At 34.4% G+C, this 15,520-nt stretch overlaps 1 protein-coding gene across 10 annotated transcripts in view; it reads right to left on the bottom strand.

The window, feature by feature from the left end:
* Positions 1–15,520, bottom strand: part of WDR7 (WD repeat domain 7) — a 354,382-nt gene that overhangs the window by 231,950 nt on the left and 106,912 nt on the right. For 9 of the 10 annotated variants that reach the window (XM_042962008.1, XM_015536841.2, XM_042962015.1 and 6 more), the window contains one exon: positions 1,579–1,697. In XM_042962008.1, coding sequence (XP_042817942.1) covers positions 1,579–1,697 — 119 coding nt within the window. Of the gene's footprint in view, positions 1–1,578; positions 1,698–4,549; positions 4,649–15,520 lie in introns of all 10 variants that reach the window. The other variant, XM_042962016.1, reaches the window with a different exon arrangement.

The following is a 15,520-nucleotide window of genomic DNA, read 5'->3' as shown; positions in this document are numbered from 1 at the left end:
CCATGTCATTGATCCCGTTGAGAGTCACTGTTAGAACTGTTAAATGTATCTTCCCTTTTAGCCTGAAGAAATCTAACCTTATCTAGTGAGTTTCTTTGTATGATATATGCTAAATCGGTATTGTTTATACAAATGTATGTATAACTCCGCACGATTCATGTGTCCCTAAGACGTGCTTAAACAATTTGTTTTCAACAAATAAGCAAAGTACATTCTTGTGTACTAATATTAGTTCTATAGAAGGAAACTAGTTGTCAAAGTTACATCATCCCAGTTTTTCCTTCAATGCGGCACACAACTTTTATTTTGCAGTTTTAGTGTTCTTTTGGCAAATTACCACAAAGCACAGAGTCAAAGAAGCTAGTCAATTGTCAAGTGGTGTATCAATCAATTTATTAACTCTTCATAACTGAAAACGTAACTCAGCAGTGTCTGATAAGAGTTTAAATAAAAACTGTTTTTAATTATAACTGATTTTTGAAGTGAATTCAAAAACAATTCAATGCAAAACCATGAAGATTTTAGTATGGTGCGATTCCCCTTGGAGATGAGGGAAGGGAAACCAGATGCAAGGAATATCTATATTTTGAGAAGTTCAAAATCTTGAATGATACAAACTGCTATAGCTAGACAGGTCAAATGCCATAATAAAGGAAATCTCTATAAAACATTTCCAAGTTCCTGGTGATATTATATTCCAAGCAGTATCTAATACAGCAGAAGTCCATTAACACAAAATAACAGCTACCATTTATTGAGCTCCTACCATGTGTCAGGCTCTGTACTTACTGTTTCACTTGCATTATCTGATTTGATCCTGACAGCAATCCCATGAGGAATATATTATTATCCCCACTTTACAAATGAGCTTCAAACAGGTTAAGTAAATTGCCCAGGGTCACAAAGTTAATAATTGGCAGAACTGATATTTAAACCCAGGTCTCTTCGAATTCCAAAGACTTTTATTATAACACAGTACCTTCCACTGGACAATGGCTATTCACTCAGAATTTGATTGGTGTAATTACAACTCAGTGTGTGATTTGGGGGGAGGTATATGTGAGCATGGATGTATGTGTACAATCCATACAAAAACCAATACTTAAACAGTTTCATGAAGTATTTGAAAGCTTTTGTCAAATATTCACTGCATTAAAAAGTAAATTCGCAAGCTGTAGCATTACTGTTTTGTATACAAACTGAGAAAAAAAAAATCAGAAACCCATATTTTCTGTCACATAATAAACTGGTGAAAAGAAATTAGATAAGTATTAACCATTTCATCTCAAATTTACACATGTCTAGGGCGCCTGGGTGGCTCAATCGGTTAAGCATCCGACTTCAGCTCAGGTCATGATCTTATGGCTTGTGAGTTCGAGCCCCGCATTGGGCTCTGTGCTGACAGCTCAGAGCCTAGAGCCTGCTTCAGATTCTGTGTCTTTGTCTCTCTCTCTGCCCCTCCCCCGCTCACACTCTGTCTCTCTCTGTCTCTCAAAAATAAATAAACATTAAAAAAAAATTTACACATGTCTAATGCGTTCATGTTTTTGTTTTCTAGCCATATCACAACGACGTTACCTCCAAGCATCGATCTTGCCATCTCCGAGCCAGCATCTCTAGAAGTGGAGGCCTAAACTTGTCCAATCCCAGCAGGTCTGGCAGCATAACACAATGCATAGCAGCCAACTGACTCCATCCTGTTAAAATGTAACATAGTATAAATACTTTAAACATTTTGGCATTCCCTAAAGATTTTTCTTCAAATATACCAAAAACCAAAAACCAAAAAAAAAAAAAAGGGGGGGGGCAAATGTGCTAAATTGTATTGTTAAGGATTTCCACTTTTATTAGATATTTTATACAAAGAATTATATCAAATGTAGTTCATCTCTAAATCAAGTAATTGGTACTTATAAGAACTTTCAAAGTCTTAAATAAAAATAAATTTCCTCATAAAGTACATTCAAATTCTACAAGGAAAACAAATTTCTAAACAGTCCCTCGAAGATAAAATATATTCAGGGTTGAGAAAGTGTAGAAATAAACATGTACTAGAGTAATAGACTTAAAACCACTTTCAGTTAAAAGGGCATTCACACAGATATCCAAAGATAAGTTCATGTCACTTAAGGCCTGGCCATCTGTGTATGACCACCTTATCAGTCAACAGAGATGTCTTCTCTTGTCTGTCACAGGGCCTTTAATTAATACTTATCGACCTCTTTTCTTACAAAGTGAACCAGATATTTAATCACAATCATAACTGAGTAACATAACATCAACTTTGAGGGGAAATATGAATTCAGACATTTCATAAAATAAAAACTGGGTAATCTAAAATTTACAAAATCTTAAGCATCATTAACTTTAATTTATGGGAATAAAAGTTATTTTTTCCAAAATTCTAATCCATAATATGAAACTTAAGTATATGAAGAAAACAAACACTGTAAGTCGCTCCAATGTCTAAAAGCAACACTACCCAGACATTCTCATATAGTCATTTCAACCCTGTTTTAAAGGTGTCTGAAAAATATATACACAATAAATGCTCAGTCTTCCCAAATCACGCATGAAGCCGCTATTAATCCACAATAATTACCATAACACCTTCTGGGGATAATATTTAAAGAAAAATGACCAAGAATGAATGCAAAAAGAATTGTCTATTACCATATACAAGCTGGGTTATCTGTGATCGCAGAATTTTAACAAATCAACGTTTTGAAGTAATCTAAACTGTAGTCTTCTAAAACAACAAGAACCCAGGGTGCCTGTGTGGCTCTGTCGGTTAGGCGTCCGACTTTGGCTCAGGTCATGATCTCACGGTTCATGAGTTTGAGCCCTGCATCAGGCTCTGTGCTGACAGCTCAGAGCCTGGAGCCTGCTTCAGATTCTGTGTCTCCCTCTCCCGTCTCGTCTCCTGCTTGCGCGCTCTCTCTCTCTCAAAATAAATAAACATTAAAAAAATAATAAAAATTTAAAAAATAAAATAATAAGAACCCTACCATAAAATTCAAAACTATTATTGGGATTGTTAAAAAAAGAGAGAGAGAGAGAGAGAGAGAGAGAGAGGGAGAGGGAGAGAGAGAGGGAGAGGGAGAGGGAGAGAGAGAGAGAGAGAGAGAGGGAGAGGGAGAGGGAGAGAGAGAGAGAGAGAGAGAGAGAGAGGGAGAGGGAGAGAAAGGGGGAGAAGGAGAATGAGTGACAGATAAGCCACCTACCTAAAAATTCATCCTTTCAATAAGAAAATTCTCATCAACTGAGAATATATGATTACATAACTTAGGTGATGAGCACATACATTTTAGATTACAATTTCTTTCCAAAGAGGATATATATACATATATAGAGGATATGTACATATATATCTATACACACGCAAATATATATGGAAACATAAGTTACCACCTAATAATTTCTTTAAGTGCTTTAATGTCTCATGAAAGTATGAAGTGTATTTATGAGCTAAATTTTAATAGGATAATGATTCTCACCATGGTCCAGTCAACTTTTTTTTTTTAACAAATTACTATCTTTCACAATAGCTTAACAAACATGACCCTAACTATTTTTGCTAAAACCCAGTCTTAACATACTAACCTTAGTACATGCCTATGACAGGGAAGCCAAACAAAAACTAAGTTATACTTTGGTGTTCCTGTGTTTTCTTTCCAAACGAGTGCTACTTAGAACATGAGCTCTCTATGCTTAATGGATATTGTACCATTCTTTCCAGTTGAATGGACTGGTAATGCTGCTTTTTAATAGAGTCCGAATCAATCTGGGTTATGTTTGAGATTTTGTAAATTTCCTCCTTTTTATATTATACGTCCTGGTGAAGGCTGAGCCCATGATGAAGAGAGTGGATGTAAGTCAGAGCTCACAAGTTCTGCTAGGCTTCCAGGCAGTATAAATAATCCTCATGGGAAAAAAAGGTTTGTGGATTCCATTCACATTTTCAGAGCTCCAAACATACTTGCAACTAGTCTAAGTCCACAGGGATAATATGGTAGTCTAACTACATCTTAAAAATTGAAATTATGGGTTTTTGCCTCATCCAGAAACAGAAACAGTAAGGAGGATAAACAGGTGAATTCCTCACAGTCTGTAATCACTGGTGCTAATCAACATTCTGAAGACTTTTCATATGAGAATGTAGAGAGGCCCCTCACATCTCCCCCTCACCTCAGAGTAATGGTACATGCAAAATAAAATCGTTAGTTCTAACACCAGAGATCACATGACAAACATCACTATGAAAACCAATCCACCTTTTAATATCTACTTCACATCAAAGATTGGCATCTCTGCCCTTCTTTAACATCATTCTAGATTACAAGAAACACAATTATGCCAGCCACAAGTAGCATTACATTTTTGTAACTGGTCCTCAGCACTGACATTAGCAAATCAAGTTATAAAACGGAAACTTTAGGATATCACATATAACAAAACAGATAAATGTATAAATTAGATAAAAAGAACATGTCATATCAGAATAAAGCACAGACTGAAAGGGAGTTGTTAGAAAGTTGAGAGAGAATACCTTCATTTACTAAGAAACAGGTATGTAAAGCAGGAGTAGAAGCAGGGTCAGAGCCAGAGTGATCAGCATCAGACCGAGCGGAAATGACAGGAGCAGGAACTTGCAGAGAAAACAGAAGAAATAAAGAGGAGAGAATTGAGGTACAGCAGCTTCTGAAAAAAACCTCAGTATTAGTGAAGAATGAAAAACAAAATTAGCAAAATATAGTAAATGGAGAACTGAAAAATGATGTTTTAATCAGAAGGGCATGATCGTCAAGGATTACAGCAAGGAAATGATACATCTGGACAGTAACCACATTGTAGTTCAAATTCTATTTAATATTCAAATTGATCAATGTATCAGCTAATATAAAAAACAGTTCTAAAACAACTAAGGCTACAATGAAAAAATGACAGACATTAAGGATTAGCAAAAATATAATCCAATTTTTAAAGTGTACCACATACTGAAAAGTTTTTGCTGGTCTTCATATTGTCGATTACATTTTTCTAATAATTTATTTCCTAACTTTACGTGTAAGTTATTTTCTTAACATCTGAAACCAACATCCACTGAGATCATTTCAATTTTCCACACTCATTTTATAAAAATACAATTTAAAACATACCAACTTGTATAGAATATGTGTTCTTTTGTGAGAAGAACACTAACATAGCTTCATTCTTTGAAGTTTAAAAAATATTTTTTATGATACAAATGCTTTATATTATAAAAATAATTACTGAGTGTTCTAATCCTTATATAATACATGCAACAACCCGCACCCCACACCCCCAAAAAGTAATGTTACCAGGAAAATGTTTCAGCTTAAATTATCATATGAAAAGGCAAAAAGACCGTATGGCACACACATTCTACAACTGGAGGTCAATGTTAAGATTTAGAGGTCACCATTTGACACTTCCTTCCTATGGAGAAATTACCATATGTCATGCACAAGCATCTTCAAATTAATCCCTCTCCTTTCTTCTGTCATTGAACAGCAATAGGTTTGGGCTCCTGAACAGATTAAGCATTGTCCACTGAATGATATGTTTGTTTTTCATGCAGTGAAGTTCCTTTGTAGCTACAGGACAGCTGCATGAAAACAACTTTTCATAATTTCCACACAAATACGTCATAATGTCAATCAGGCACGCGTGAGGTGGTAAACAGCACAACTAAGAGAAGCACATGAACAGTAATAAAAAGCAGGAAATCCAACTCCATAAACCCTAAGAAGCACATCTTGCACATATGAAAGTTTCATTTGGGAAATTATATATTTTTTTTATTATCACAGGCCTGTTTTTTGTTCCTTATGAAATTAAAATGACTTTATAATGTTATGTTTATGAAAAACACAGAGCTTTTAATTGTATATTTCATAAGATCTTCAAGAATTCTATTGTAATCTTATAAAGAAATCTCAAATATTTCTATGTTCCACTTAATAAATTTTTCATTTTTTAAATCATTTTTAATTACGAATTCAGTTATTATGGCCTAGAAAATATTCACTTCCTTATGCAAAAAAGTTGGCAAGCCTGGCTGGCGAAGAGAAAATTGTCAGGCTTTAGCTTTCATGCTACCAAAATTGTTGACAAAGTTCCTCTGGTGATTTTCAACAAGTGGGACTTTTTTCCTTTTTAAGAGAAATTATAGAAAAGGAGAAATTATCATCATCCTTCAAAAGGCTGTGGTAACTGTATCTGATTTTTCTCTTAAGTGAGAGGACACCAGAATTAGAACGTGAGGAAATTCAATACAAATGAATAAAACTGCAGGACAGAGTGACCATTACCCTAGCCAGGACAAATAAGTAGTGGGACAAAAGCACATCTTCTCTAAGTCACAGCATAAAGGAAAGCAGAAATGCTACTGAGGAAACTGCTAGAATAAGTAATAATAGGTCTTAATAGAATAATGTTCAATAAATGTAAGTTTATTTTTATAATATATGTAAGTTTGTTTTTAAAAATCTCTGCATCACCAAAAAATATTTCATTCAGCCTACTTCATAACTAAAACTGCAGAATCTAGAACTACTTTCATAATTAATTGAGAATACTCAAATTCTACTTGAGCTTTCAAAACTGTTCACACACAGAAAAAAAAATCAGCAACAGAAATTTAAAAAGTACTACTTCTAAAATAAAAAGCTCAAGATTTAATGACAAATAAAAATCTGAAGAGGTCATATGTAGCACTGAGTATTAAAAATTTATACCATAAAGCATAAATGAGCATTTGGTTTCTTAAAGCGGCAATGATAATGATCAACTGGCTTTCTCTTATTAAGGATTTAGTAAAACTTAAGGGCAAACTCTCAATGCAACTTTCAGTGATGACAGAAGTGGCATAAGTTCTATTAGTTTACCTAGGAAATTTCCTTAATTTCGCAGCTAAGAGCCTCTTTGACTACTTACTATCACATGAACAGATAGGCAAAGATAAACGAACCCATGGGGTTAACACACACGTGCACACATGCGCTCTCGCTTTCCATTAGATAGCATATATACATGTACGATACCCAGGGTTTTCTGTTTTTGAATAAGCCTATTTAAGTCTTCATATGAAATCGGACTCTGAATTCCAGTGTTCCCTACTGACATTGTGACATGAAGAATGTATCAAGGACAGAAAGTGAACTTACTTTAGGTAGCAAGTTATTGGTCTAAACCTCATTGGCCTCCTGGTACAAGAACACAAATAGCCCTTTCAATACATTTTTTAGGCGGAAAAAAAAAATCTAGAAGATAAAGATTTCTGTAAAACCAAACGCAATGCTTAAAGAAGTTTTTCCAAAGCTTAACACTAATAAATAATGAACACTATTTAATAATGAATCACTTTATCTAAAGAGCTGTGTGATAATCATGAAGCGTGGAGAGGGGTGGATAGAGGAGGAGGAGGCGGCGTTCCACACTAAGTCTTCCATCCAAGAGAGATCTTAGAGTAACATCTGCCCTTTTATAAACTTCCTTTATGTCTACACTTCTATGTCTCAGGGAGTTGAGCATTCTCATCATCTTTTAAATCAACATGAAGCATTAGGATAAACTGTTGATCAAGCAGTCTACAGAAAAAAGGGTTTCCTTAAAACACCATGGAGAAAGAGCACAAAAAGTCTAACGGCAATAAGGAAGTACAAAGGTCCAGGAAATAGAGAGGATAAGCACCTACCGTAAAGCAGAACGAATTAACAGCCCAAGATGCTGTTCTGACAGACATACATCAAGGCAAAATAACAAGTGCTGATAATGTTTGAAAAATAGTAACTCTACTTAACCTATAGATCACCACTGGATTATATCAGACTTGGAATAAGTTCAGATGCAATGACTTGGCTTATAACTCCAGCCAGTGTTCAAAAAATAAAACTTAAAAAAATGTTTAAAAATCCCACTTCTGTAAAAGGTCTCCTTCATTACTAACATCCAAAATACATAAATGAGCTAAGACCCAAAACAATGGGGGCTGGGGGGAAGAGTCTGAAGTTTGCTGCAGTGAAAGTAAGGCTATTAAAATTTTCTATTTCATTTAATTAACAATAATCCCCTACTATGTGCCAGATATTGGGCTAAGCATACAAAGTCTCATAAAGATTAGCCAAAGTTACTTGGTTACTGAGAGTCTGGCAGGAAAAGCAAATAACTAATTAAAATATTATCATAAATTACACTTGTCTGAATCTCCTCCGTTACATAGAAGCTCCTTGAAGGCAGAGATTTGTTATGTCAGCCTTGTAGATTCAGCACCTAGTTACTGACATACTGACACTAGAAACATAGAGAGAAGGTATCTATAGATCCATTCATTCAAGTATTTATTGAGTACCTTCTGTGTACCAGTCACTGTTCAAAGCACTTGTGCCAAATTAGTGAACAGAAAGAACAAAAGTCTGTCCTTTGAGCTTCCAAAGACCAAAGTTACATGCCAATTTTTATTAAAAGGCATGTAAATTCAAACACAAAGTTTTAAGGAGTCTTCAGGTCCATCCAATAACCTGATATATGTACTCCATATATGTTTCTTGCTATAGACCCTGGAAAAAGATGGTGAGAAATTATTGGGTAATTTACATAAATGATTCCTGAAATAATTTAACAATGACTACTTCCTACTTCAAGTTTAGACAACCTAAATTAAATACATTTCTGAAAAATAAAACAGCAGATATCGTTACATAACCTTAGAACCTTAAATTGCTTAGATTTGCTTCCACACCTACCACTGAGTAAAGACACAACTACCAGCATAGACACAGGGTCACAATCAAGATAAGCACTAGAGACACAGACCAAAGACTTATGCCATGAGATTACTGAATCGATCAAGAGAAGTACAGTACGTCAGAATGTAGAGAAGCCTAAAGCGATGGGCAGATTTAGGGCTGTATAACCATGAACAAAAAGTTAGTTTGACATCTCTGATCCCTTTCTCAAGTGAGATGTTTTATAAAGCACACAATTGAGTATCTAATAAATAAAAACTGTCTCTATCAAAAAGTACATGACTTGTCTATAAATGTTAATTATTGGCAAAGACTGAATTAACAAGCCCACTGCTAGACAAAATAAACCTCCTGTGAAGAAATTATTTTCCAATGAAATACCCTGATAATGTGTATGAGAAATTATGTTAGCTGAACTCTCCAGATCATCTTTATTCTCAGATCCAAATGTCTATGAAAGGTCCAATCCCCAGCTAAAGTCTTTACTCTGTATAGATTATTTTGCAGCTGAACAAGTATTAGCCGACATGTAAGTGACAGTTTATCGAAAAGAAGCATATTCATGTTTGCAATCCAGCTTGAAAAATGGATTGTGAGTCAATGTGCACTGCAGTGGGAGTCAGGAAAAGAAAACATAAGGAGAGGAAAAGGTTTAAAAGAAAACCAAGGTAAAAGAAGTCAGAGCAGAAAGACGAAATATAATACCCTAACTGTTGAACTGTAGTCCAAGAACTCAGAGCTTTTGTCCATTCTCTGACCACTTCTTATCCTAAACTGGTTGTTTTATGTTCATGAGTTATCTACTAGATATATAGATATAGATACAGATATAGATATAGATATAGATATATAGATACACACACACACACACACACACACACACACACACACACACACACACACTACTTAAGAGAGTATACATCAGAATAATCTTTCTAATGTCCTAAATAGATGTTTGGAGAAAAAAGTGCTCAACAATTTTTTTGTTAAAGAGATAATTACTCCATATTTTCAATATTCAAATAGAAAGTGGGTTTCCTGATGCCATCCTAAAATATTTTACCATAACTCTCACTACACGTTGCTAACCTTTATTTACTTTAAAAGATAAGCGTCTGTGCTATTCCAAATGGAAACTCCTAAGTCTACCTTAAATAAATGCTTTAGAAAAAGACTCAATTCTCTTCACTACTCTCAAAACATGATGCTTTATGAGAGAAGCAACATTAAAGCTTTCCTACTGTAACATTCTCAGAACTGACCAAGTGAGTAAACTGAATACTGTAATGGTGGTGAAGTACACAATGTATCGTGACAATGTCACAAATTACGCTGGACCCCTTGTATCTGCTGCTATGGTTACAGAGGGAGAAAACTGTCATCCAAGAAGAAACATCAACTATAAAGAATGATAATGAAGATGGTAATGATGAGGACAACAAATAAAATCTCTAACAGGCACTGGTCTCAAATGAAGCTCTAAACTAATTAAATGAAGGAGAGTGTGGCCTGCCACTGATTTGTACTGTATAATCTGGATGATATTTTCAGTGGATTTAGAACAAAAATACGTGTTATTGTAGAAAAAGCACAGATCTAGAGTTAAAAGGTGCTATTGTATCCTAATCATACCTCCATAACTAACCATATTTTAAGTCAGTCTTTTAGCTTTGTGAACCCGTTTCCATTTCTCCCTGAAGTAATGGCTATAAAAATATTACAACACTATGTAACATAAAGAATATTTACCTTGGGGTGCCTGGGTGGCTCAGTTGGATAAGCATACGACCTCAGCTCAGGTCATGATCTTGCAGTTCATGGGTTCAAGCCCTGCATCAGACTTTGTGCTGACAGCTCAGAGCCTGGAGCCTGCCTCAGATTCTGTGTTTCCCTCTCTCTCTGCCCCTCCCCTGCACATGCTCATGCCCATGCTCTGTCTCTCTCTCAAAAATAAATAAACATTAAAAAAATAAAAGAATATTTACTTTATGAAGTAATAGTATATTTAGAACATTTTGGAGGCACCTGGGTGGTTGAGTCAGTGAAGCATCCGACTCCTGATTTCAGCTCAGGTCATGATCTCATGGTTCATGGGTTCAAGCTCCACATGGGGCTCTGTACTGACAGCGCACAGTCTACTTGGGATTCTCTCCCTCCCTCTCTCTGACCCTCCCACGTGCTCGCTCGCTCTCTTTCTCTCTCCTCCTCTCTCTCTCTCTCTCAAAATAAATAAATAAACTAAAAAAAAAAATGTTTAAAGTAAAGGGAGAGGACCTTCCACTTCTGGCCAAGATGGAGTAACATGAAATAGACTTATAATCCCATCTAAAATAACCCCCACCCCAAAAATACATAAAAAACCAATAGTTTCAAGCCACTGGACATCAAATGATGATGGACTAAAAGTGAGGAGTTGGGAGACAAACAGCTCTATGATTACCCCCATTTATTGCCTTGTTGGGAGTTTCTAGACCAACATATAGGAAAGAGGATTTAGGAAGAGCCCAACAGTTTCCCTGAGCTAAGGAGACAGAGCTGAGAGTCTCAGGAAACCAGAGCAGCCAGAATCCACAGGAAGAGAAGAGAACTTCAAAGATCAAGGTTCTTCAGAGGTCCCCCTCAAATATTCAGCAGAGCACAATCAGTTCATGTGTGTGAGGAAACTACTAAAGTATATGTGTGTTGCTCCCACTAGCCAGACTGGAAAATTCAGAATTCATGGGGTACCAGATACTCAGGAAGGTCTGGCCCGAGTAATGGGAAATTAGCCTTAGACAGAACATGACTCCACACCCACCTAACAAATCATAAAAGCAAGACCAGAAAAAGATCAAACTGCTTCCAAGTAACTTAAGTGCATCCAGAATATAGCTTAAAATTTTTTTATAACAATATAAAAATATTCAGTACCCAACAAGGTGAAATTCAAATATCTGCCACTTAACAATGATTACCAGGCACACAAAGAAGCAGGAAAGTACAGTCCATAATGAGGAGAGGAAAAGTCAATTAAAAACAACCCCAAACTGACAGAGATGTCAAAATTATCAAATAAGAGTATTAAAACAGTTATTATAACTGTAATTCATATATTGAAAAAAGTTACATAGAGACAATGAGAATATAAACAAAAAGACCCAATTCAAAATTGTGAACATGAAAATCATAATATCTGAGATGAAAAATACACTGATTGGGCTTAATAGCAGTTTGGATATTGCTAGAAAATATGAATGAACTTGAAGACATTGCAACAGAAACTACCTAATCAAAACACAGAGAGGAAAAAAATCCAAAAATAAAGCATCAATGAGCTATGAAACAATTTCAAGTGGCCTAATGTACATATAATTTGAGTCCAATAAAGAGAGAAGAGAGGAGAGAAAAGAAAGATTAGTTGGAGAAATAATGGTGAGAAATGTTTTAACTTAATAAAAACTACAAAAATAAGCTTAATAAACCGCAACCACAAGAAACATAAAACTACACCAAGAAGCCTCATAAGCAAATGGCTCAAAACCAAATAAAGAGAAAATCTTGACAACAAGTAGTAAAAAAAACTTTTTAAATGTTAGTTATATACAGAGATAGATACAAATGGCATCAGATTTCTTGTTAAAAACAATGCAAATGAGAAGACAATAAAGTATCATTTCTAAAGTACTGAAAGATACAAATGGTCAACGTAGAATTCTATACCAAAAAAATATCTTCCAAAGTCAAAAGCAAATAAAGATGTTTTCAGACATAAAGCTGAAAGCACAGCAGACCTTCACTACAAGAAATGTTAAAGCAAGTACTTTAGACAGAAAAAAAAAAAAATTATACCAGATAAAAATCCAGATCTATACAAAGGAATGAAGAGCAGCAAAAATGGTAATTACATAGGTAAATATATATGGTCTTTGTCTATTTAAATCTCCATAAAATACAACTGACTATTAAATAATAGTGATATTTAAGGTTTATAATCTACAAAAACGTAAATTACAAGACAAAAATCGCACAAAGGCCAGGAAGTAAAAAATGCAAGTAAAACATTTTACAATTTTTATATTTAATGTTAAATGGTAGGGGCACCTGACTGGCTCAGTCAGTTAAGCATCCAACTTTGGCTCAGGTCATGATCTTTGATTGTTCAGAGTTTGAGCTCCGTGTCAGGCTCTATGCTGACAGCTCAGAGCCTGGAGCCTGTTTCAGATTGTCTCCCTCCTTCCCTCTCTCTCTCTGCCCCTCCCCGACTCACTCTCTCTCAAAAATAAACATTAAAAAAATTTTTTTTAATGTTAAATGGTAATAATACCACTGAAAGGCACACTGTGATAAGTTAAAAATCTATGTAAACTAAACTCTAAAATTGCCACTAAAATAACAAAAATTTAGCTTATAAGCCAATAAAGGAGATAAAGTGATATAATAAAAAAAAAGATTCCATTAATCTGAAAAACAGCAGAAAAAGGAAAAGAAGGAACAAAGAACAAATGAGACAAGGAGAAAAAGAGCAGAAAGATGGACTCAAACCTAACCATGTCAACAAACACATTAAATGTAAGTGGTTTAAACACTACAGTTAAAAAGCAGGCCATGTTGTCTACAAAGAAACACACTTTAAATGTAAAGATGCAAAATGGGTGAAAAGTAAAAGGATGGAAAAATATACACCATGCTAATAATAGTAACCAAAAAATGCTAAAATGGTTATATTATTATAAACAAAGTAGATTTTCAAAGCAAAAGCAAAAGATATTATCAAGGATAAAGAGATCATTTCATGAGACAAGTAAAAACAAAAAAAAAGTCAGTAAGAAATAACAATTCTAAAGGTTTATGTGCCTAATAAGAGAGATTCATAAAACATGAAGCAAAAACTAATATACAGATGCAAGGAGGAATAAAAAAAATCCACAATCACTGCTAGACTACTCAGGAAAAGAAAGAAAATTCATAAATTATAAATAACAGAAATTGGAGAGGGGATATCTTTTCAAATCCTACATATAGGATATTAAAAGAAAAATAAGAGAATATTAAACTTTTTGCCAATAACTTTGACACAAACTACCAAAGTTCACTCAAGATGAAATAATAATTAAAAAAGAAAAACATCTAAATAACCCTAATCTATTAAAACATCCAAATTTGCAGTTAAGACCCTTCCCATAGAGAAAACTCCAGGTCTACATACTTTCACTAGTGCATTAGATCAAACAACTAAGAAATAATATCATTCCTACACAAACCCTTCCAGAAAACACACACACACAAAAGGATAACATGCTAACTCCACCATTATACTGTTACAAAACTGAACAAAGAACATTAACAGAAATGAAAATTGTAGACCAAAATCCCTCATAAATGTAACAAACTCTTAACAAATTTTAGCAAATTATATCCAACAATCCAGAAGAAGAATAATTCATCATGACCAAGTGTGGTCTACCCTAGGATCACAAGGTTGTTTTAAAATTCAAAAATTCATGTACTTTGTCTTAAGAAAGTAAAGGAGAAAACTCATTTGTTAATTTCAAAAGATGCAGAAAAACCATGTGACCAAGTCTAACATCATAAAAAATTTCTCAACAAACTAAGAAGAGAAGGTAACTTCCTTAACATCCTCCTCATCTAAGAAGAACCTGCAGCTAACATCATACTTAATAAAGACTGAATGCTTTAACCCATGGTTGGGAACAGGCAAAGATGTCTACTCTGACTTCTTCAATTCAACATCATGCTCTAACTCCTTATCTGTGCAATAAGGTAAGAAAAATAAAATGCACTGTCTCAAAAGAGGTAAAATTGTCTTTATTCACAGATGACATTATTTTGGGCATATACTCTGAAGAAAGGAGGGATAAAAATTGGTAAGTAACCACCCATGTTAGAAAGTTAAAAAAAAAAAAAAGCCTACTAAATCCAAAGAATGTAGAAGAGCTGACTTCAGTGAAGTTGGAAAAAATATGCACTAGAAAGGATACACAAAGACACAGCGGATTCATTAAAATAACTAATAAGGTCCATAAGCCCCTGATGAGACTGATAAAAAAAAGAAAGAAGATACAAATGATTAACATAAGAAATAAAAATGGTGACATCACTACAGATATTAAAGAAATTTAAAAGATAATATATTTTCCTAGGACAGCAAATTTAAAAGAACTGGAAAAATCACTGAATATGAATTAATGAAACAGACACAAGAGCAGAAAATTTGAAGTGTCACATGACAATGAGAGAAATTAAACCCAGAATTTAAAAACTTCCCACCAAGAAAACCTCTAGATCTAAATCCAACCAATTCTGCTGCACATTTATGGAAGAGATAATGCCAATCTTATTCAAATTCTACCTGAATAGAAAAGGAGGAAAGATCCCTTAATCAACTTTTTGAACCTTGAGTAATGTAATACTTTATAAGGGCATCAGAAGAAAGGACAACTTTCTTCTGGGAAAAAAATTATATATATATACACACACACACATACATACACACATACACACACACATACACACACTGCAACTATATAAGACAATAATGCATCACAACAGATTAAAAGGAAAAATTATATATTCATCTCAAGATAGAAAAAGCATGATAAAACCCAACATACACTGAAGATAAACACTTAGCAAAGGAATAATGGAGAGTTAATTTCTTAGAGATTACCAGTAAGAAGCATATGGGAAATATCAGAATTATGAAAGCTTAGACATTTTCCCTTTGGGAAAACATTGGGAATAGAAAAAGT

The sequence above is a fragment of the Panthera tigris genome, chromosome D3 (genome assembly GCF_018350195.1).
Source record: "Panthera tigris isolate Pti1 chromosome D3, P.tigris_Pti1_mat1.1, whole genome shotgun sequence".
NCBI lineage: Eukaryota > Metazoa > Chordata > Mammalia > Carnivora > Felidae > Panthera > Panthera tigris.
This window is presented reverse-complemented; position numbering and strand designations above follow the sequence as displayed.